Source organism: Alligator sinensis, unplaced genomic scaffold (genome assembly GCF_000455745.1).
Source record: "Alligator sinensis unplaced genomic scaffold, ASM45574v1 scaffold814_1, whole genome shotgun sequence".
In the NCBI taxonomy this organism is placed as follows: domain Eukaryota; kingdom Metazoa; phylum Chordata; order Crocodylia; family Alligatoridae; genus Alligator; species Alligator sinensis.
Genome location: NW_005842352.1, coordinates 743,456 through 764,589, shown reverse-complemented (window position 1 = coordinate 764,589; position 21,134 = coordinate 743,456). Strand labels below are relative to the sequence as shown.

Genomic DNA, 21,134 nt, shown 5'->3' with positions numbered 1-21,134 from the left:
TATGTACATATACTGCCCTGCTAAAGAACCTATCACTTGCTACTTTCGGAGACAGGTTGCTAGATGGGCTAGGCGAAACATTGCTCTGATCCAGTATGGCACTTATTCACAATTGCAAGGGTATTATAATAATGGTCCATTAGAAACTTTCTGCTCTTGCAAAGTATCTAAAAATACAGAGACTATATCTGTATGTTTCCCTTATATATCAAGAAATCCACAGACTGATAGCAGAAGATGTACTAGTTTTGTGCTTGGCAGTGTTCCATTCATTTTCCAAACTAGGGCGGAATTTACTTTTGCAATAAATGCTACCAAACTATGTACCTCCTGCTCCAATTAATCTTTTTCCTTTTTTTCAGTCCTGAAAGGTACAGAGAAAATACATAACACTTGCTCTGCACACATTTCATTCGCTCACCTTGTTGAATAGAAAAATACACGATGCTAGTAAACAGATTTGTAAACAAAATGGAAAGACAAGTATATCTTCCTTCCCCAGAGTTATTAGAATTCCCAACATAGGTGCCATAGCTACAAAGGAAAGCAGATAATTATATTAAAACTATCTTGTCAAAACTGGGAACACTGGAAGACTGAACAAAGCATCTTCTAAACTTAATAACATCAGAGAAAAACCTCTAAAGAAGCCTGTCTGCTACATTTTAAAAAATATTCTGACATTGTCTCTTTGAAATTACTGAAGAGAGTTAATAAAGTCAAATGCTTCAAAGGGTGGAATAAGAAATGGTATCATTTGTATATAGACAAAAATGTGCATTCTAGATACAGACATTTTTTCTAGATAGAGACAATTTTTCAACAACTATATTTTTATTATCACAAAGAACTTAAGTGGGAGAATATGTCCTCCAAACATATTTATGTTTCACTTCTGCGCTCACTAAATCTAGTTTGTTGCCCTTTATCATACTTCATAGTGTATTTATGGAAGTTCTATATTTTATAGCACACTAATGTGATTGAACTATAAAAAGTCAATAAATAAAATAGATTGTAATTTACTCTAGCATATTTCCTAATTATCTTCCAGCATTCCATGAATATCCAGGTTAGAGTACTTTATCTCATACACAAGTTGGATAACCTACACCTTGTTGCAATAAGGTCATGATAAGACAAAAACTTACACCTGGGAGCAACTTTAGTCATACACTGCAGTTCCTAGTAGTTCCTGTGGAAGTTATGCATTGATGTATTATGGTTCAGGGCATGATTTGTACAGTAAGCTTTGTAAGATTAGGGCCTTAGAATCAGGTTACTAAGTCAGCCCCGGTACCTCCAACAGATGTGATTAAAAGCATGCACAAAATGATATTAAAGTAAACATTTACACACATGCTGAACTTTAAACTAGAGAATCCAATGAGTCAAAGAAGGTTCATGTGGTGACAAATCAAAGCAGAGATCCTTATGGCATCCTTTATGTGTCCACATCTTTCTAACAAAGCATCACAATATGTTTTCATGAGATACTGACTCAAATACTTTCACTATGCTGTGACTGTGAGGATGTCTCCAGATTTGTTCTTTTGCTTTAATATATGGGCTGATTTAAAACAGAAGTATAAGTGTATTGCAGGTTTGTGAAATGTATCTTTTCAATGCCTTATCTATATAATGATTAATGGTGAAAAACAGAATAAGAAAGCAGAGGATAAGAAACTAATCCATAGCTTTTTCTCTCCATATTTAAAAGGTAGCATATATTTTTAATTCATAACAAGCTCTTGTGAGACTTGACAACCTTTCACTAATTTTTTATTCCATGTGAAATTAATTCCCAAAAAGAAATACAAAGGGAAAAAAAGCCAAAAACAAAAAACACCTACTCTCCAGATGCTTTTCCCTCTGCTTTTTCTCCTAAAATTATTTTGCTTCTATTTTTAAAAGGAAAGATACACATTTTTCTCTCTCATTCCAGACAGCAACATTAACACAATCCAGTCAATCCACATGGATGAATTTAATCAGAGGCTGCTAGAAGCCAACAGTCAGTTTAAAAAGAAGCACGGAAAAGGTACAATTGACGTCTGGTGGCTGTTTGATGATGGAGGTAAGGGATTCAAAAGAGCACTATAGGGAGAAAGGGTGTAGGTTGTAGCCGTGTTGGTCTAAGGACATAGGCAGACAAGGTTCCTTGGGTGAATCTGATATCTTTTATTAGACCAAATAGTTGGAGAACAGTTATTAAGCAAGCTTTCGGGTTCAAAAACCCTTCATCAGGCTAAGGAAGTTTCAGCAGTTGGTGTGTGCTCTTCCTGGATGGAATGAAAAGTAAAGAAGCCAGGGGCTGGGCTGGGGAGTCAGATGTCAGGCAGATTATAATGTGTCAAAAATCCAATGTCTATATTTAGTCCATGATTTTTAGTATCTGGGATTGCCACTTTACCAATCTTAAAAAGGCTTTCACCCAACAAGGACACTCCTCCAGAGAGATAGACTGCACATTTGAAAGAGCCACCCGGATACCACGTGAAGAACTGCTGCAGTACAGAACCCTCCCCCACCCCAAATCGCACACCGCTGGTTACAACATATCACCCCTCCCTTGAACCTGTACGAAAAATCCCCAAACAATTGCAACCCATACTAGAAAGAGACCCTATTCTTAAAAAGATCTTCCCAGAGCCACCCATCCTAGCCTTCAAACAAGCACCGAACCTCACTAACCTCATCACCAGAAGCAAGCTTCCTCAAGCCCAGAACACACCAAAAGGATCCAGACCGTGCCATGACAAGAAATGCAAAACCTGCCAACACATCTCCACCACCCCCACTATTACTACACCCCACAACAACAACTGCGCACCAGAATGAACGCACACCGGAAATCTATCAAAGACAGAAATACCCAATTACCGGTGGGGGCACATTTCTCACAAGAAAACCACTCTCTCTCCAATCTCTCAGTCCTGATCCTCAAAAGAAACTTACACAACACTCCCCAGAGATTAGCCTATGAACTCCATTTCATCAACCTCCTGGATACTAAAAATCATGGACTAAATATAGACATTGGATTTTTGACACATTATAATCTTCCTGACACCTGACTCCCCAGCCCAGCCCCTGGCTTCTTTACTTTTCATTCCATCCAGGAAGAGCACACACCAATTGCTGAAACTTCCTTAGCCAGATGAAGGGTTTTTGAACCCAAAAGCTTGCTTAATAACTATTCTCCAACTATTTGGGTTGGTCTAATAAAAGATATCAGATTCACCCAAGGAACCTTGTCTGCCTGTAGGGAGAAAGACTTCTATGTTGACAAGAATAACTACACTAGCCAACTGCCCATCAAGAATGCTGGGGGGGGGCAGGCAGGGACGGAGCACCACCACCACCTCCCAGGAGCAGGGGTAGGGGAAGCTTGCCCTGCCGTCCCCTCCGTCCCCCTCCACCAGCACCGTGCCACCGTTGCCTCCAACACTGCTAGCCTTGCCCCCACCCCACTCCGTCCCCTCCATCACGGCAGTGCTCCGCACTCTGATTGGTTGTTTCATTAACCAATCAGAGTGCTCCAAGAGCATTACGGACAGACAGACAGACGGACTAAGCCCTTTATTAATTAAGAATACTTGGGAACTTATGCAAATGATTGCATACTTTTTTTTTAACATGGCTTCAACATGTAGAGCGAAAATATATTTGTTGGTATCAAATAAAGGAGAGGACTTTGTTTTTACCATGTACTGTCTTTATTTGATCTTTGTGTGAATTAATGTTTTCCAGGTTTAACCATCCTAATTCCCTATATTCTTACTACCCAGAAAAAGTGGAAGGATTGTAAATTAAGGATCTTCACTGGAGGAAAGGTCAACCGGATTGAAGATGAAAAACTAGGGTAAACATAACTGATTTTTTCCCTGACAGCTTGAGACGCTTTGACTGCTTATGAATAGAATCTCTCATGAGCAGTAAGCTAAACATCTCTGAACGCGACCAACTTGTTTACTTTGGAAAGCAACGGGATCATAGGAAAGTGAGGCTGGAAGTGACCCTTTGAGGTCATCTAGTTCAGCCCATGGCTCAAGCCAGGATCATCCCTGAATAATAAAATTATATATTTTAGGCAACATTATCCAGAACTTGGCAAAGTCCTAAGGATCATCACTAATCAATCCAAATAACTATTAAAATAGAAAAGGATTACATACATGGGGTATGCTCCAACAGCCCATGTACCCTTCTTAGAGAATGATATTTTTCAATCAGTAAGGAGAAAAATGATTGTATTTTAGAGGGTTTATACACTTCTGCTTAGTTATAAAAAAAAACTTCAGTTGAAGTTCCCCAGACACACATGCTGTAGCTAGCCCATAAAAATGGGGTAATTCATGCATATAAACTTTTAAGAGTTTAAGACTAAGTCATTTTAATCAGCTTTCTAAACCATCAAGATCACCAAGCCATAGTTTGCCTTCAATCCATGTGCAAAAGGTGTCAGCTCATTTTCACCATCATTTCGATACCTTTCCTTATAAAGCCGTTTTTAGATGATAGACACAATCACTTAATCTGCCATGCAAAGACATACAATTTGCATACAATATAATACATTCAATTTTCAATGGAATTCAGCAACTGTTTAACAGAGAGCAGCAAAACTATTCACTCAAATTTCAAACAGCACTTAGAGAAAGAGGAAAAGAAACAAGAAAATAAGAGGAGTGTGTTGTTTTATATCCACTCCTTGACTTAACTAATCAGCAATAAACTTGTCATACAAATCTAAGCTAATCAAGCTATTTCGGCTACATGTTGGGAAGAAAGAAAGATAGGTACACTTACTATATTTCTGTTTGGAAACTTTTGAAGGTGTTCAGATAGTGTAGTAATGGGTCAGTAAATATAAACACATAGATTGACATAATCCCAAGTATTATATATCTGCCTTATGTGCCAACATCAAGTCTGTACTACCAACATTGTTTTTAGTGCACAGAACTCCTGTTGACAACTCTGACAGAAATCTTCGGCATGGCCCAGAGGAGACCATTCAGTTCTATCGCTCTTTGTACTTAGCAAGTCCTTCACAATTAAAAAAAAATAAAATAAAAAGTATTGGAATATCAATATTTTCTTAAAATATAAGCAGATTTTGCTCTCTCATTCTTTTGTTCCCTGTACCTTTTTGCCATTCCTATTGATCTTCAGCTAAATAAGAAAGTTAGTACATATCATGTCCATCAAATTCTGTAACTGAAAACAGAAACACTAAGTAAAGCTTTTAAACTACCTTGTAAAATTAAATATGAGACAATTGCTTTTGATGTCTTAACCAATTTATGAATGGTCTTTGATTCAAATACTTAAAAATGCAGTGATGAAGTGTTCTCCCTTTTGTTTTCAGGATGGCTTCACTTCTAAGCAAATTCAGAATAAAATTTGCTGACATTAATATAATTTGTGACATCAATATGAAACCTAACAAAGAGAGGTAAGAAACATTTCCAAAATCCATTATTTATCTGCAGTTCTTTGTCTAGGACTTGCTTCTTTTATACTGATCATAAAAAATATCAAAGGAAGAAAATGCCATGACCTTAATTACAATGATTTTCCAAAAAATCAAAAGCACTAAAGGAAAAGCCTTTAAAAATCACAGTACAAAGGCCAATATTGTAAAGCAGTCATCCACTTTATATTACAATAATAAGACTTAATTTTAATATGAAGGCTAATTAGAGACTCTCAGTTATGACCCACTGAATTTAACAGGCATTATTTTATAATTACTTTTTATATCCACTTTGGTTTCCACAGCCTTGACTTCACCAGACTGAAGTTCTTTTGTAGACCCATCTTCCTCTTACTTTCAGAGACCTTTAGATTTTACCCTGCCCAGGCATTCAGTAGCATTCCATCTTTTAACTAAACACATATACTCCTCCTTTCCCTAGAGCACTCTGCCATCACTTAAACATAATAAAGGCATGAATGCATATGTTCTCATATGTTATGAGGTGATATGTTTTATTAGACCAACTAAATAGTTGCAAAAACAATCTTTATTTGCAAACTTTTGGACTCACATGCCCTTCCTCAGGCAAAGGAGAATGCACAGATTGTAACATTTCTCCAAGGGGAACCTATAACATCTTTCTATTCTTCTGTGCAACATGAAGTTTCATTTCTACCTGACAGAAATGTTATAGTCTATGCATTCTCCTTTGCCTGAGGAAGGGCACGTGAGCCCAAAAGCTTGCAAATAAAGACATTTTTGCAACTATTTAGTTGATCTAATAAAAGATATTGCCTCTACCAAGAGTTCTGAATACTTTTGCCTGTAGACCAACATGGCTAAAATCTATATCCATCATATGTTATGTGCATTTACTCTGAAGAGAAATGAGATAAAAAACAGAATTGGTAATAGTCAAGAATTTCCACCTCCAACCACTTTGGCCACAGATATTCCAAGAGCCATACCAATATTAAATGTTTTTGCTGTCCATGGCAAACTAGAAGACTTCTGGCCTTCACAACCTCTTCACATTTTTCTAGTATTATATTTTGCTGTTTCAGCTGACAGCTAATCCCAGTTCTGTAAGATAAATGTTCATTCTCTTTTCTTGGGGAGGAGAGGAAGGTGGGGGGGGCAGGAATCAAAAACAAGAACTGGATTTCTGTTGAATTTACCCAAAACTGAATGGAATCCACAAAGCTGTCTTCCCAAGTAATTTTAAGACTTAATTTCCAAAATGTAGCCCTACCTACTTAATCTACTCTCCTCATCTATGTTTAGAGAAAGATTGATCTACCCCTATCTGCAATGGGCATTTCAGTTCCTGGTACAAAAAATCTCTTAGATCATCAAGATGCTTCATGAAACTACATACCTTACCTTCCCTCGTTTTGCTCTCCAGCCTTTTTCCTGGGCTCTGCAGATATAATACTTTTTATTTTCTGTTCTACTCACCTATCTTTATTGATCTTCTGGTGCAACCATGGGCAAATCACTTAGCTGCATTGTGCCTCAGTATCCCCGTGTGTAAAATGATAACAACAATATTTAGCTTAAATCATTAATAGTCATTGCTTTTCATATATTTGGGTGAGATGCACTATAGAATATATTATACTTTTAAGAACAAAAGCAGGATGTACCAACCAACATAGCTGGTACCAACATTTCTGAAAAAACAGCAAAACCATTTAAACAGAAACAAGACTAAGAACTGTTTAGAAGATTGCTTCCCAGTAGTAACTGAGTAATGACGTTCCAGAAGCACCATACATTTGCAATGTAAATCAACAGAACTGCATTTGGTGTTTATAGGCAGAGCAAATGCACTAGAAAGATCAGCATCGATTGTAACACTTGCAACAGTGACGTACACCTTCCCCTAACCTGTGTATTAATCCCATTCATTTTATTAAGAGGTAAAAGGGGTATTATCATGTGTATAAAACACAGCAATTAGGGAATATCTCCAGAGTCACAAAATAAATTTATGGGACAGTTGGGTATTAAACCTAGATCTTAAGTCCCAACTCCAGAGCCTTCCCTATAAAACTTCCTGTTAAACACATCGTGTTAAATTTACACTATCTAGGTGCTATCTTCATTAAGGCTATGTTCAGATCAGTCACGTGACCAGTCTAATTAGTTCTACAAATCTCTGAATAAAAAACAGCATTGACAGGGTGTCCTGTATTCTTTTTTTTTATTTATTTATTAACTAAAATTTTGAAGTTTGCAATTATACTGCAATCCATTTCTGGATCTTAGACTACACTGAAACCAGGAAAGGCTTGTTGTACATTCTCAGTACGGATTGTGGTTCCAATGCAGCCCATAAATACATCTATGTAACCTCACTGCAGTGGTCTTGCATAGATGTGAGTGTGAGCACAATTTAGTTCATAACATTAAAAAGCTTTTGCACATCATTCAGCTACAGTTTTGCAGTCTGCAGGGCCTGTCACAGAGTATCTGTAAAATAATGAGTTAGTATCCTGCTGTGAGGCCTCCTTTGTAATTCCTGTTTCAGCTGGAAATTCTTTGAAGAGATGATTGAACCATATCGCCTCCATGAAAGCTGCAAAGATTTAACAACCGCTGAGAAATTAAAGAGAGAGGCTCCATGGAAAATTACAGATGCAGAGCTGGAAGCATTCAAGGAGAAGGTAAATTCTTCATATTGATGAAGCTAGAGAACGTATTTGAAAAACCAGCCTAAGAACATGAAACATGTGTCATCATTGAGTTTTAGGCATTGGCTTTGTCTTGTATTGCTATTCCACTGCAGTGGAAAGCTGTGGTGAGTTCTCACCTGGAGTCTTCAATATGTTGTTGGACTTTTTACTGGACAGGAAACGACATTTCTAGGAGATGTTTGAAGAAGCACTGCTTCATGGAGCAAAAGAACAAGAGGGTTGTACAGATGAGGGCAGGCTAGAGGTTGGGCCACAACATTCAAAGAGAACCATGATGTTTTAGATACTTAGTTACAGCACCCCAAAGTTTACTAAACTCAAGCTCCAGCACAACATGGTACAGAGAGAAAGCCACAACCAGGAAACCATACTTTCTAATGGAATCTGATTTTTTTTCCCCACAGAGTTACCGCCAGGTCCGTCTAAATGAACTGCTACAAGAACATTCAAGGGGTGCTAATCTCATTGTCCTGTAAGTTACATAATTTTGGTGCAGATAATGAACTAGGAAGAGAGCAGGGATTTCTAGATAAAAGCAACAGAAAGGCTGGGGTTAGTTTATTTGTAGTGGACCAGACCTCTGTCCAGAGGTAGCCAATTTACTACTTAACTCCCTTTTAAATCTGTTTTGAAGACTCTAGAGCAGAGGTGGCCAACTGTAGCATGGGTGCCACAACTGGCACAGGCAGTCACTGTATATAGCATGTGGCAGATTGGGGAGGGGACAGGCAGCACAGTGACAGATAGGACAGGGAGCTGAGAGCAGTGTTAAACTAGGCAGGGAGCACAGGACAAGAAGCAGGAAAAGGAGATCAGATAGGGGAAAGGGATCAGGGTAGCACTTGTGGTGGGTCTGAGACTAACTCATGGCACACCTGCCAAAAAGGTTGGCCCTCACTGCTGGAGAGGGACTCAAGCAGTGCAGAAACCTTGAATGGTTCTCAGGGTAGAGCTGGAGCCTTACTTAAGAGTCAGAGCCTTACTTAAGAGTTCTCAATGGGTACGAACACATATATATTTGGATCCCATTCAAAACCAGAAGGGCAGCAGCTGTTATGTTCTAATTGTTATGTGTGAACAAGCTAAGAATGATTCAAATTTAACAAAACGGCTCCAATTTTAGCCCTGGATAAAGCACAACATATTTCCTCTTTGTCTATTCAGAGATGTGGTTACTTACTCTGATGGCAAACATTTTTTATTTACTTTCATTATTATTAACAGTGTCAAGTCACCTGAGATATGTATTAGAGAAAGAAAGGATCCTTTTGTAGTTTATATGACATGAATAGACTTGTTAGCTTAGGTCCAGAATACTGGACCAGCCAACTTCAGCCTGCAAAATCGATCAAGGACAAAGAAACTGCTCATGCTTAGAGTAGAATTTGGTCTAAAGAACACTCAAGCAAACATCTAAGAGCAAGCAAGTTGTACTTTCTGTTCCCACACTGGTTCAAGAATGACAATTAGACAAACCTCTTACTTACGAACTAAACAAACGGAATCAACAAAATTAACACGCACAGAACCGCATGAAGGTTACTGTTAGCATCATTTTTCAGAGTAGAACCATAGCACAGTACGTGAACCAACTTTGGTTACTGTTTTACAGCATGCAGAGAAACTTCTACCTCTGTTATTGATTCAATTTCCTGAAAGGGAAATTTCATATACAGAATATTTGGAAAAACTAGCCTACACTGTAGAACCCACATATCACAGTAATAAGCTATTATGAAATAATTTAGAATAATTGATAAAATGCCAATGGCATGTACGATTTGTGCATTTTATACCTTCTCTCTTGATTTTTAGTCAAACTAGACATGAAGCTAATATGTGATTCTATGGCCTGCCTCCTGCAAGCATTCCTGTGCCTGCCTAGCCTTTCTGTTATGAGTAATCCCACTGATTCCAGTGGGACTATTCACATTAGTAAAGTTAAGCACCTATGTATTTGCAAGATACAGAGCGTTGGATCCACAGTTCATAAGATGAGCATTCTGAATGTTAACGATCAGGCTACATGACTGCTTTAAGTCGATGGTTTTCTACTTAAGATAGTACACACCAAGATGCATATTATCAGGGTTATCCTATATGGACAACATTAATTTCATTACTCTCTTTATGCCAACAGGAGTCTACCAGTGGCAAGAAAAGGAGTTGTATCTGATCACCTATATATGGCTTGGTTAGAAATTCTCTCCAAAAACCTCCCTCCAATCTTACTAGTTAGGGGAAACCATAAAAATGTACTAACTTTCTACTCTTAATAAAATGTACATGCATACATTCTAAGAGTTTGATTTCAGCACATGTATTTCTACAGGTCAGTGATAAGGTTAACCTAAAAGCTGTTTTCAAGCCATTGCCTGCCAACTATCTATTCTGGAAACCCCTTTGAGTTTGATGATCGGCTGCAGTCCAGACCTACCCTGAAATCTCTGCTGAGTTGCTGGGTCTGAGTTTGAGCTGGCCTTTTCCCACTTTCTATCCCTCCCTTTCTGCAATATATTTGGGCATCCAAGTCTTGAGTACAGAAGCAATTTCACAGATCCCCATTGGGGATGCATGTTGGCAGCAGGGGGCAAGCAATGGCTGTTAACCCCTACAGCCGTTACTCACCCCACTTCTACCCCCATGTCTGGATCTCACCTGCAAGGTCAATCTAGAATCCAGCCCAAGGAGCCAGCAAGTTTGATATCTGCTTGAAAAGGTTTAGACCCAGAATTGGAACTACTGATGAAAAAATGTCCTTCTAATGATAAATCTCCTCTCTCAAAATCCAGTTGTATATCACACACCTGTAACCAAATATGAAAAAGTACACTATTTAATTTTAGATGCCTTGGGAGTTTGCTACTGTAGAGACAATTAACAGTCCAATAGGAGCATCATAAATTATCTAAACAACTTTGAGAATGGTACTGACAAAGTAAAGGAGAACAGCACTGGCAAAAAAGGAGTTGATAATTTAATACGGCATAAGTATAACTTACTATATCTTGTTTAATTTTTCTAATTATATAATTGCTCAAATAACAGATTATATGATACATGCCCTGTGTCTGAGCACAACTGTGTTTTTGAACGTATGTGACTTAAAACTCTACCAAATATCTTTGCAGCTGTTGAAAATACATTATATGCACATTGGCTTCTGACTAGCTGATGAACAAGAATTTTGAAACTAACTTTTCAATCTGTCAAATTAAATGTATGACTGCAGTAATCACATGTGGTTATGAAAGAGATTTCAAAGAGAAGTTAATGAAATACTGTACTAAATCTATTATGTTTTGCTCCATTTGTGTTGTTTTACCCAAACATCTAATCTTGCATGATTCAGAAGATTGAATTTTACATTGATTTGGTAAACTGATAAGAAAATGTAAAATAAACTTGACTTTTAGTCCTAATTTGAATATCTTAATTTTCCTAATGTACACAGACTATTTCTGTTAAATATTTTAACTTGAAATAATGAAATAAAAGAGTTCATTAAATTGTGCCTTGTCATTTTTTTCTATTGCATGCCTGTAATAGTACAGTGCTACCTTAGCTCACTCTTCAGCATTAAAAATAGAAAGGAAATATGTACAATTCCCATTTAAATTATAAATCACTAAAAAGTGTGGTTTCTTTAACTACTACAGTTCTGTGACTCTTATGGAGAAAATCTGGCCTCAGCAAAGCCAGTGAGACAAGAATCTCCCATGCCAAAGAAATAGATCCTTAGCTGATGTAAGATGCAAGTCCATTGAATAATTTATGCCATCTGAAGGTTTACCCCTCATTATCCAAAGGCAGCACATTTAGTATTCACATTTCTCGAATTTCATATCAACAACGCTGCAGAACATGACAACTGAACCCAATGTTTCTATGTTTTCCTTTCTTCCATATATTAAAGGTAGTAAATAGAATATTGATATGGCCTCAGTGTTCACTTCCTTTGATTTTCAAACTACTTCCCTTTCTCAGGCAGTAATAACTAAGGCAGACCTGGACACAGGCGTAGGTGAACCGGGCAGCTACCTGGGGCCTGGACAGAAAGGGGGCCCAACATTTTTTTTTTTTTTTCTGTTGTCCGATTATTATCATTATCTCTGGCGAAGAGGAGCCTATACTAAAAGCTTGCCTGGGGCCAGGAGTCTAGGTACAGTACTGAACTAAAGTAAAGGAGCACTTTGTAGTTTAAATATGTGAGTTTTCTTGCTGTACCACAGATTGCCTGCATAAAGCTCTGGGTAAGCAACAAGCTTCAGATTCTACATCAGTAAAATAGGCAGGATGCTCCCATCTTTCACAGCAATTTAAGCACCAAAGCTGTACGCTATCCTCTGCAGGCAGACCCTTCTTGTCTTTGTGGAGCAGAGTAACTTTACTGCAGATTAGTCTGAAAGGACCTGCACAGAGAAGTGAGGATTAATTCATTGTTGCCAAATATTTTAATTCTAAATCTGTGAGAATAAACTCCCAAAAAGGTTTCTTAGGCCTTCTGCTTTAAATTTTTGCCTTCTGCTTTAAATGACAAATAGAGAAACCATGATCCTCTCTCAAATTGGTAGTATTATGACACACACAACTAAATCACCAAGAGTGAAATATTCAAAACATGTCCCAACTCATCAGGTACCGTGCAAGGAGTTATATGTGCCTTTACATACAATAGGATTTTAGAGGCTAGAGGAGACTAGAATGCATTTTGTCAAAACATAATTATACTTATATTTTGAAAAGGTCACTATTCTTTTCACATTCACTCACTTCAAACAGTGCAACACATGTTACTTGTGAAAGGTAAGTTTTAGCTAAATTTTTTAGTGTTCATATAAAAACTAAGTACTAACTGCACATTAGGTTATAAAATTCACTTTTTGCACTATATTGATTAATTACATCATTATCCACGCTGGAAAAAATTAACAATGCCATGTGATTTGTGCAATTAGCCAGAACAGCATAAACTTTTAAGTATCTAAAACTAACTGCTCATAAACAACCTACAGACCAAACTACACAAATTTATAAGTAACTTTAATAGATTCCAGTGCCCACACAAACCACTCCCAGCTCCCTGATATCAGTTGGGAAGTTGGTACACAAAGCAAAAATAATGTGGGCAATATCCTGCCTGCAAATTGTGCTAAAATAAATTGCGCTAAAATAAATTGCAACTTCATGTGAAAAAGTTTGCCAATTCAGCTGCCGCCTCACTGCACTGTTTACAGGATACTTTCATGCATACCAAATATAAAATGACTGCTGGATTGTAATAACTGTTAGCGGTTGAACTGTAGTTACAAATCTGACTTCTCCATACAAAGCAAGCTCTAGCACCAACTAACACCTTCAAGCACAATACAGCACTTATACTTGATAGCAAGTGCCAAAAAAATATTGTTCTTCAAAACTTCAGTCATCCAAAACTTTGCCCAGATAAGAGTATGCTAAAGAACCTCACACAATGATCCATTAACACATGCATCACCTTTCTTCCAATGTATTCCAGTGCTTTTGGGGTGTGGGGCGGGGGGGGGAAGAGCAGGGGACAGGACAGGTGGGAGGGGAGCATGACTGCTGTAAGCATTTGCAATGAATATGTGAATTCCATCAGCATAGTCAAAGAAAAATGATTGTTTAAATCCTATTATAATCCTGGATGTCATAGGTGATGCATGGGGGGGAGGGCATAGGGGAGCACGTGATCCCCTGTTCGAGTCCAGGCTCGCTGCCCCTGGCCCCCGCCCCACTGCGGTGGGCTTGACCCCATTCTCCACGCCCGCCGTGGCAGGACCAACTCCATTCGCCCCCACCGCCATAGGCCTAACCCCGTTCCCCTGCCCGGCACAATGGGTCCAACCCTGTCCCCTCCCACCACACCACCACCACTACCTCCAAGAAGCAGGGAGGCAGAGGGGAAACTTGCCCTGCCTCTGCCCCCCTCAGCCAGCAACCCATGCCGCTGGTCCTCTGGAGAGCAGGGCTAGGGTGGGGGCGAGGCTGGAGCCTGGGCTCTGGGTCAGGCCTGAAGTGGGGGGGCCAGGCTAGACGAGGATGGGGGGAGTGGGGGCGCAGGGCTGGAGCCTGGGCTCTGTCCCTGCTGACCCCACTTCATTCTTGACAGGCAATTTGCTAGATGTCTGTATGAGTAGTGTTTGGTGGCAGCATATAATCTTTGCAAGCTTCAACATCAGACATTTAATCCAGAACATGTTGTAGGCTGATATCTACAAAGGCTGCACCGGTCTTGGATTTTTTCTGAGGTTTTTCAACCAACCTTGATATGCATTGCAAGAGCAAAAACTTGGCCATAGCAACTTCACTTCGGCCAGAATCCTGCTTGTTCATCCGGGATCACTGGCTCGATAAAATGGCTGATTCTCCTGAGAGTGATATGTTCCAAGAGTTTATAAGTTGTGCAAAGGAGTGATATTGGCCTATAACTTCCCAGATCAACTGGTTTACCCAGTTTGAGTACTGCAATAACCACCACCTCCTGCCATGTTTTTGGCATGCATACAGATTCCATGGTTTTGGTGTAGTTTTGCCAACCACTGGAGTCCCTTGGGGCCTAGATGATGGGAGCATACCATCTCCACCAGCTGCCTTCCATTTCTTTGTTGCGGTTAACCCACCCTTCCCTTCATCTATACTAATGGCAGTGGGGGCTTGTATAGGGACTGATGTGATTATCCAGTGTAATTGACAACAGATCTCATTTGGTGTTTTAGTTGAGAGGTCCTTTTGTAGTGTCTACCAATTTAGAAGCTATGGAGCTGGGATGGAGTTTTGGGGTCTGATATGCTGCTGGATTAGCAGCTCCAAGGCATCCTAGTATGGCCCAGGCATGTCAACTAGAGTGTGTGAAGTCCAGACCTTCAACACACCCAATTTACCTTTAGCATCTGGCTGAATCTAGTGACTCTAGCAGGGCCTTCACAATCTGTGGGTTGCCTGACTGCACTGCTGGAGCAGGTCCTAGGTCTCTCTAACCCAGCAGTGAGTATATTCCTCCTGACAGCCCCCAGGGGATACTCTTCTTGCCAGCAGCAATCAAGACACCATTGAACCAGTAGTAACATTCTCGTGTTGCAGGGATTCAGGTCATCACTTTTTCAACAGGTTCCCTGTAGAAGACCCAGTCAGCTTTGGCTAGGTTCCACCATGCGATCTGTTTAGACAAAGCCATAGGGATCCAAAATGCTGAAGTAAGTAATGATGGGCCTATGCTGGCTGTTAGGAAAGTTAGAAAGTACACTGCAGGATGCATTGAGCATGCTCCCACTTAGATCATTGTACACGATGGTAAAATCTGAGTTATAGTCATGTTGCCAGCGAGCTGAATGGAAGGTTGCTCACCATTTGAGATCAAAGACCAATTACAGATCTTCCGGGGACATCCAGTCTGTAAGGTCTTTGCTGCTGGCTTTATTTGCTTCATAACCCCACTTAGTGTGGTGGCTGTTAAAGTCACCAATGTACAGGGCTGGTATTGGTGCACTTGGGAGTGCTGGCTTTGACCATTCTGAATTAAGAGCTTTGTAGTATACATTGGTAATGTGCAACTCCCTTATTTTGATGGCAGTGATGTAAGTTGCTTTTTCTTTAGTTGGAAGTAAGACATAGATTTAAAATCCATGATGGTGTTCTTCACTAGGGCTGCGTGAAGCTTCGGTCCCTAATTTGATTTGGCACAGATTCAGCCCAATTTGGTGGCCAAATCTCTGAATCCGAATCAAGTCAGAGGACCCTTTAATCTCTCCAGGTCGAATCGGAACCCTCCAAATCAATTCAGAGAGATTCGGACATAAACACAACTTTAAATGTTTTTTCTACATACCTCTAGGTTGCAGGCACTTGTGAGTGCTGCGATGCTGGAGCGGATGGAGTGTCCCACAGGAGTGTGGGGGACTCCTCAGCACACTCAGCAGCAAACCCAAAGTGGATCAAAAGCAGTTCCAGTCTACTTCTGGGTCCACTGGGGAGCACACTGGGAGGCCCCCTGTGCCCACCTGGCTCGGCGACTGGTGCCTCCTGGGTCTGGGGGGGCACTCAGGGTCTCCCTGCGGCCGATCGCCGTGCGGGCCCCCCTGCACTCCTATGGGACACTCCATGCACCCCAGCATTCACAAGCCACACTGGTACCTGGAGGTATGTAGAAAAAACTTTTAAAGCTGTGTCTATGTCCGAATCACTGATTCTCCAAATCAGCTTCGAATCTTTAGATTCGGATTCAGCCAAATCGAATCAGGGACAGTGATCTGAATCAACAAATTGAATCACTGTTCCTGATTCAGGCCAAATCTGAATCGAATAGGGCCCGCTTCACACACCCCTAATTCTTCATATATATGGCTAAGCCATATTTTGGATGGTAATGGTTAGTCATAAGCTTGTATCTTGCTAGGCCAGATGTGAAAGCACTTGTCCCTGTTCTAGGGTGGCTATCATAGAGGAAAGTCCAGTTGTCCTCTATCGATATGAAACCCGACGCCTTTATGTCCTCTATTTTTCTCTTCAAGATAAAACCCGACGCCTTCTCTCTTCAAGAGAAAAATAAAGGACATAAAGGTGTCGGGTTTCATATCACTAGAGGACAGAGTAGCAGAAAACAGGAATTTCATCTGTTCTGAGAAGGAACGGACAATTATGGAAGTTCTCTCACAATCCCATATTGTGACAATTTAAATGATTAAAGTAATCTTAAATGCTCTGAGACAGACTTTTTTTATGTGAAACTATGAAAATCAACTCTCTCAAACAGCAATTGTGTTCCACAACAAATCCTTCCTCCAATAGCAGAACACTAATGCAGAATTTCAATTATCATCCCCAACATCAATTCCATATCACTGTTTCTTTTTACTTACCCCAGAGCTGCCTCAACCCCCAATTTCAACATAAATTATCCTCCTATCACTTAGGTTATCTCCTGCTTATTTGCAGAAACCAGAAATAAACTCTCAACTGATAGCCACACTTAACTCTTATCTCAAATACCAGAACATGTGCCAAATGAGTTTATCCTTAGAGCAGCGATTCTCAACCTTTTTGGACTTGAAACACTTCTAAATAACTTTTACGAACTGAGTGGCACCCAGTTTCAAAAACTAATTTATGTATTAGTGTTTACCTCCATTCAGAAAGTCCAGGCAGTGGGGGTAGAGGACTGGCCAAGCAGGGACAAGCCTGAGCCTGCACTCATCTGCTTATCTCTTCACACCCCACATATCTCCTCACACCCCAAGGCAGGGTATCCTGGCCGAGAATCACTGCCTTAAAAGCAGTCAGAACTCATGGCAGAGGTGATATCTTTTATTAGACCAACTAGATATTTGCAAAAAAAATTCCTTATTTGCAAGCTTTAGGCATAGGCACCCTTCATCAGGCATAGGAGATTGCAAAGATTGTAAAAGTTCTCCTATGTAGAAATGAAAATAAATATTTCACAGGACAGCTGCTGGTCTGGTAAAGTCTCCTGTTTGGAACAGTTCATTTTGTGTAGATTAGGCTCAGAGAAAAGTTGGAAAAATCTTTTTACCTCAAAGTTGTCTGGTAGCAAGCAGGATGTAGAATCATATTTCCTTCTGGTTACGATGTTTCATATTTCACAGAAGACTGGAAAGATGGAATGTTCTTCTGGGCAGGCATGTCTTTTGTGGAGAGCTACCTCTGCGCTCTGTTAGAGTGCAAATTAGCTTGAACAAGGGCAGGAGCAGGGTCTCAGGTTTCAGATGGTAAATTTTGCTTCCTTATTGAAAAATGATGAAATGTTCATTTTAAAAAAGAGGCTAAAATTTGGTATCTTCCATGTGTCAGGTATCCAGGTTGTAGTCATAATGGTCTAGAATAAAAAGGAATTCCATTTGCCTCTAGACCAATATGGCTACAACCTGGATACCTGCCTTACAGCACATACAGGCAGCAGTGGAAACTTTCCCCAGCGACATGCCTTCACTCTGATCTGGAGTATGATCCCTTTAAAAGTCTGTGAAAAAGATGACATTTAATAATGATTACCTTCCTTCCTCAATGACATGTTTCTAGAAAGTGGTATGAGACCACCAACACTATGTACACAGACCTCCAAATTACCCTCAAGATAGACTTGAATCAGTGACCAGAAATGTCACATTGAGTCACACTGCTAAAGACCTGATCTAGCCAATTATTCCCCCCATCCATTCTCCAATAAATTTTCTCCCTCCTTTTACAATTAAAAAAAAAAAAGAATACTCATCACAATACATAACTCAGCAATATTCAAAATACTTAGGTCAGGCAGATGTATCAAAAATTAACTAAGTTTTTCTCCAAAACAAAAACTTGAGGGGACATCTTCCAGTCTTTAAAACAACAAACTTTGTGTCCATTTTCTTAAACATAAAATTCTAGTTACAATAGTAGCCATTTAAATATCTATGTTTGAATTGTGCCTCATTAACCTTAAACTTACTGCAGTTAATATGCCAAAGTAACATTAGCTATTTACAGACAACTTATAACGATATTAAGGGTGGCTACTACGTTCCTATGCAACACATGCCCATTCCGAGAAAACTTATGAAAATTATTTGCTCTCCTCCTACATGGTACAAGAACAAATTGAAATGCACTTTGACCTATCAGATTCCTAATTAAACAAGGATTGTTTTTCTTTAATTCCCTTTATTTTATAATTTACGTTTTAGAAGTTGAGAAAACACAAGCATTTATAAAAACCTTCATACATTTTCATGTTCTATTTGAGTTTTCTTGTGCTCATCTATCAGTTTTAAAACCTCTCTTTATATCTTTTTTATTCTAGTTGCTGGTGATAACAAGAACTTTAACATGGAGGGATAGCAGCACTTAACGAGCTCCTTCCTATGCTTAGTCATAGTTTGACAGGCTCCAGCCCTACTCACTGCAATGCCAGCATCTACACGGCCAGCCTGCAGACAAGCCAGTCAGCACCACGCAACTGGAAGGAGCTTTACTGGTTGGTCTGGAAAGAAGCCCAGAAGCGAAGCCAGGGGGAGAGAAAGGTGGGAGCACTGGCAATGGAGCTGGACACTCTCCTCAAGGCCAGAAGGGACTCAGCATATCCCTCTCCCCATGGCCGAAAGGACCGGGATGCATGCCACATAGCCAGCAGGGAACCGGTAACTCTCCCTGGGGCTAAAGTCCCCAGAACAAGTCTGGAAGCCCAGACTGCTCAGGCAGCACCAGGGATTCAAACAGGTGCCAGTTTGATTGCTGCAGCTGGTGGGCCAAGCAGCCCAGACCTGATACAGTTTTCTGGCACCCATGACAACCCCCACAGGAATATGCAGGTCAGCTGAGGCTGGGATAAAACCTGGCATGAGACACCCCCCACCCCCGGCACCACAAATTCTGGTGGAGCATTTGTGGAATCAGAGGGCCCCAGCAGGAGAGCGGCAGAACCATGAGTGGCATGCAGGTGTGGAGGGACGTGCCTTGCGGCATTACAGTACCTGGTCAGGTAGAACTAGAACCAGAAAGCATGCCCAGAAAGGGGCATCACTGACTTAAGAATGTGGGGGAAAAGGGTGTGCTGGGCACCGAGACACCCACACACCAAAGAAAAGTGCTTTGCAGGGGGGGCATCAGTGCCCTGCCCACCACACCATCCGAGCGCTGAGCTATTTTCGTTGAATTATTGTTAAATTGTGATTTTTGCAACCTTACAGGGCCACAGCCAGACCCCCTGCAGCGGTCATCATCACCAGGCCTCAGCGGAGGAAGAGAAAGCCCCATCACCAGATCTGAGTGTCATCCAGGATGATCCTAAACACGCAAGCAGAAAGGGGGTGGGTGTAGGGGAGGAGCCCCACAGATGTGCCAGCAGAGTTGCCCTGGGTCCTACAGAAACCACTGAACATCACCTCTGGAGGTAAAACCCAGCATAATGAGTCGTGGCAGGCGAACAGACCCAGGTGTGACATAGCCCAGAAGATGGGGCACACACATTGGCTGGTGCAGTAGTCATGAGCCTGTCACACAGTAATTGCAGTTAGACCCTGAACATACAATCCAGTCTGTAAAACCAGTTGCTTTTGTTTATCTACGGAGCGTCCCAAACTGTTAATCTTCTGTAAATGTACCATCGCTTGTTTTTTTGGTTGTTGTAATCAACTCCCATCTGCTTTAATTTAAAAGGTGACAGGACCACCAAAGACATGCAAAACTCTATAACTCTTGGTTCAGAGACAAGACCTTTTATTTGACCAACTAAGACATTGTAAAAAAAAAATAAGATTAAATAAAATAAAAATCTTTTTCTGCAAGCTTTCGGGCTCACACATCCTCCCTTGGGCTCAGGGAAAATTAAAGATGGTAAGAAGTCCTCACAGGTAGGAAATAAGCTTCATTTTTTGTACAGAGGAAGCTGAAGATGGAATTGTCTTTAATTTCCCAAGCCCGAGGAAGGGTGTGCGCACCCGAAAGCTTGCAGAAATATATATATACTTTTTGCGATGTCTTAGTTGGTGTAATCAAAGGTATCAAATCCAAACCACGAGTTCTAGTTTTGCATTTTTGTCTCAGACCAACGCGGCTGCCAAATACCTCCCTGAACCACCAAAGCACGCTGCTGGGGATTTTTCCCAAAAGACCTTTCCATCTACTGCCTAAAAAGAGGCCTGGGTGACCAAACTTAAGAGGACTCGATTTGTAGCTGCGTCCTCTCGCTTCCTGTGACCGTTTCGCACGTCCCCCCAAAACGCTCCGGGTGAAAGCGGGCAGAGAGAGGCACGTTATGTTGGCGTGGGCCTGGCGCTCGGGGGTGAGAGCTCAGTGCTGCTGTTTCCCGGAGCGCCCCGCGCGCAGCCTGGCGACAGGAGCCGGATCACGACTGAGGCGCATCGTCCTGCGGGCGCGGGCGGCTTTGACCCCGGAGCGCGGCGGGCCGGGCCGCTCCCCCCGCGCAGCCCGGTCCC

General features: G+C 40.8%; 1 protein-coding gene and 1 long non-coding RNA gene across 7 annotated transcripts in view; one reads left to right on the top strand and one right to left on the bottom strand.

The window, feature by feature from the left end:
- SLC12A1 (solute carrier family 12 member 1) overlaps positions 1-11,681 on the top strand; it is a 62,279-nt gene extending 50,598 nt beyond the window's left edge. For all 6 annotated transcript variants that reach the window (XM_006029039.2, XM_025210485.1, XM_025210487.1 and 3 more), the window contains 6 exons: positions 1,946-2,077; positions 3,754-3,865; positions 5,375-5,461; positions 8,019-8,154; positions 8,589-8,656; positions 10,325-11,681. In XM_006029039.2, the coding sequence (XP_006029101.1) occupies positions 1,946-2,077; positions 3,754-3,865; positions 5,375-5,461; positions 8,019-8,154; positions 8,589-8,656; positions 10,325-10,460 (671 nt within the window). In that variant the 3' untranslated portion in view covers positions 10,461-11,681. The remainder of the gene's footprint in view (positions 1-1,945; positions 2,078-3,753; positions 3,866-5,374; positions 5,462-8,018; positions 8,155-8,588; positions 8,657-10,324) is intronic.
- LOC102384790 overlaps positions 1-19,982 on the bottom strand; it is a 49,172-nt gene extending 29,190 nt beyond the window's left edge. Inside the window, exons 1-2 of the long non-coding RNA XR_003095341.1 lie at positions 19,880-19,982; positions 17,735-18,181 (exon numbers count right to left, since the gene is read on the bottom strand). This is a non-coding gene — a long non-coding RNA (uncharacterized LOC102384790). The remainder of the gene's footprint in view (positions 1-17,734; positions 18,182-19,879) is intronic.
- Positions 19,983-21,134: the final 1,152 nt, after the last annotated feature.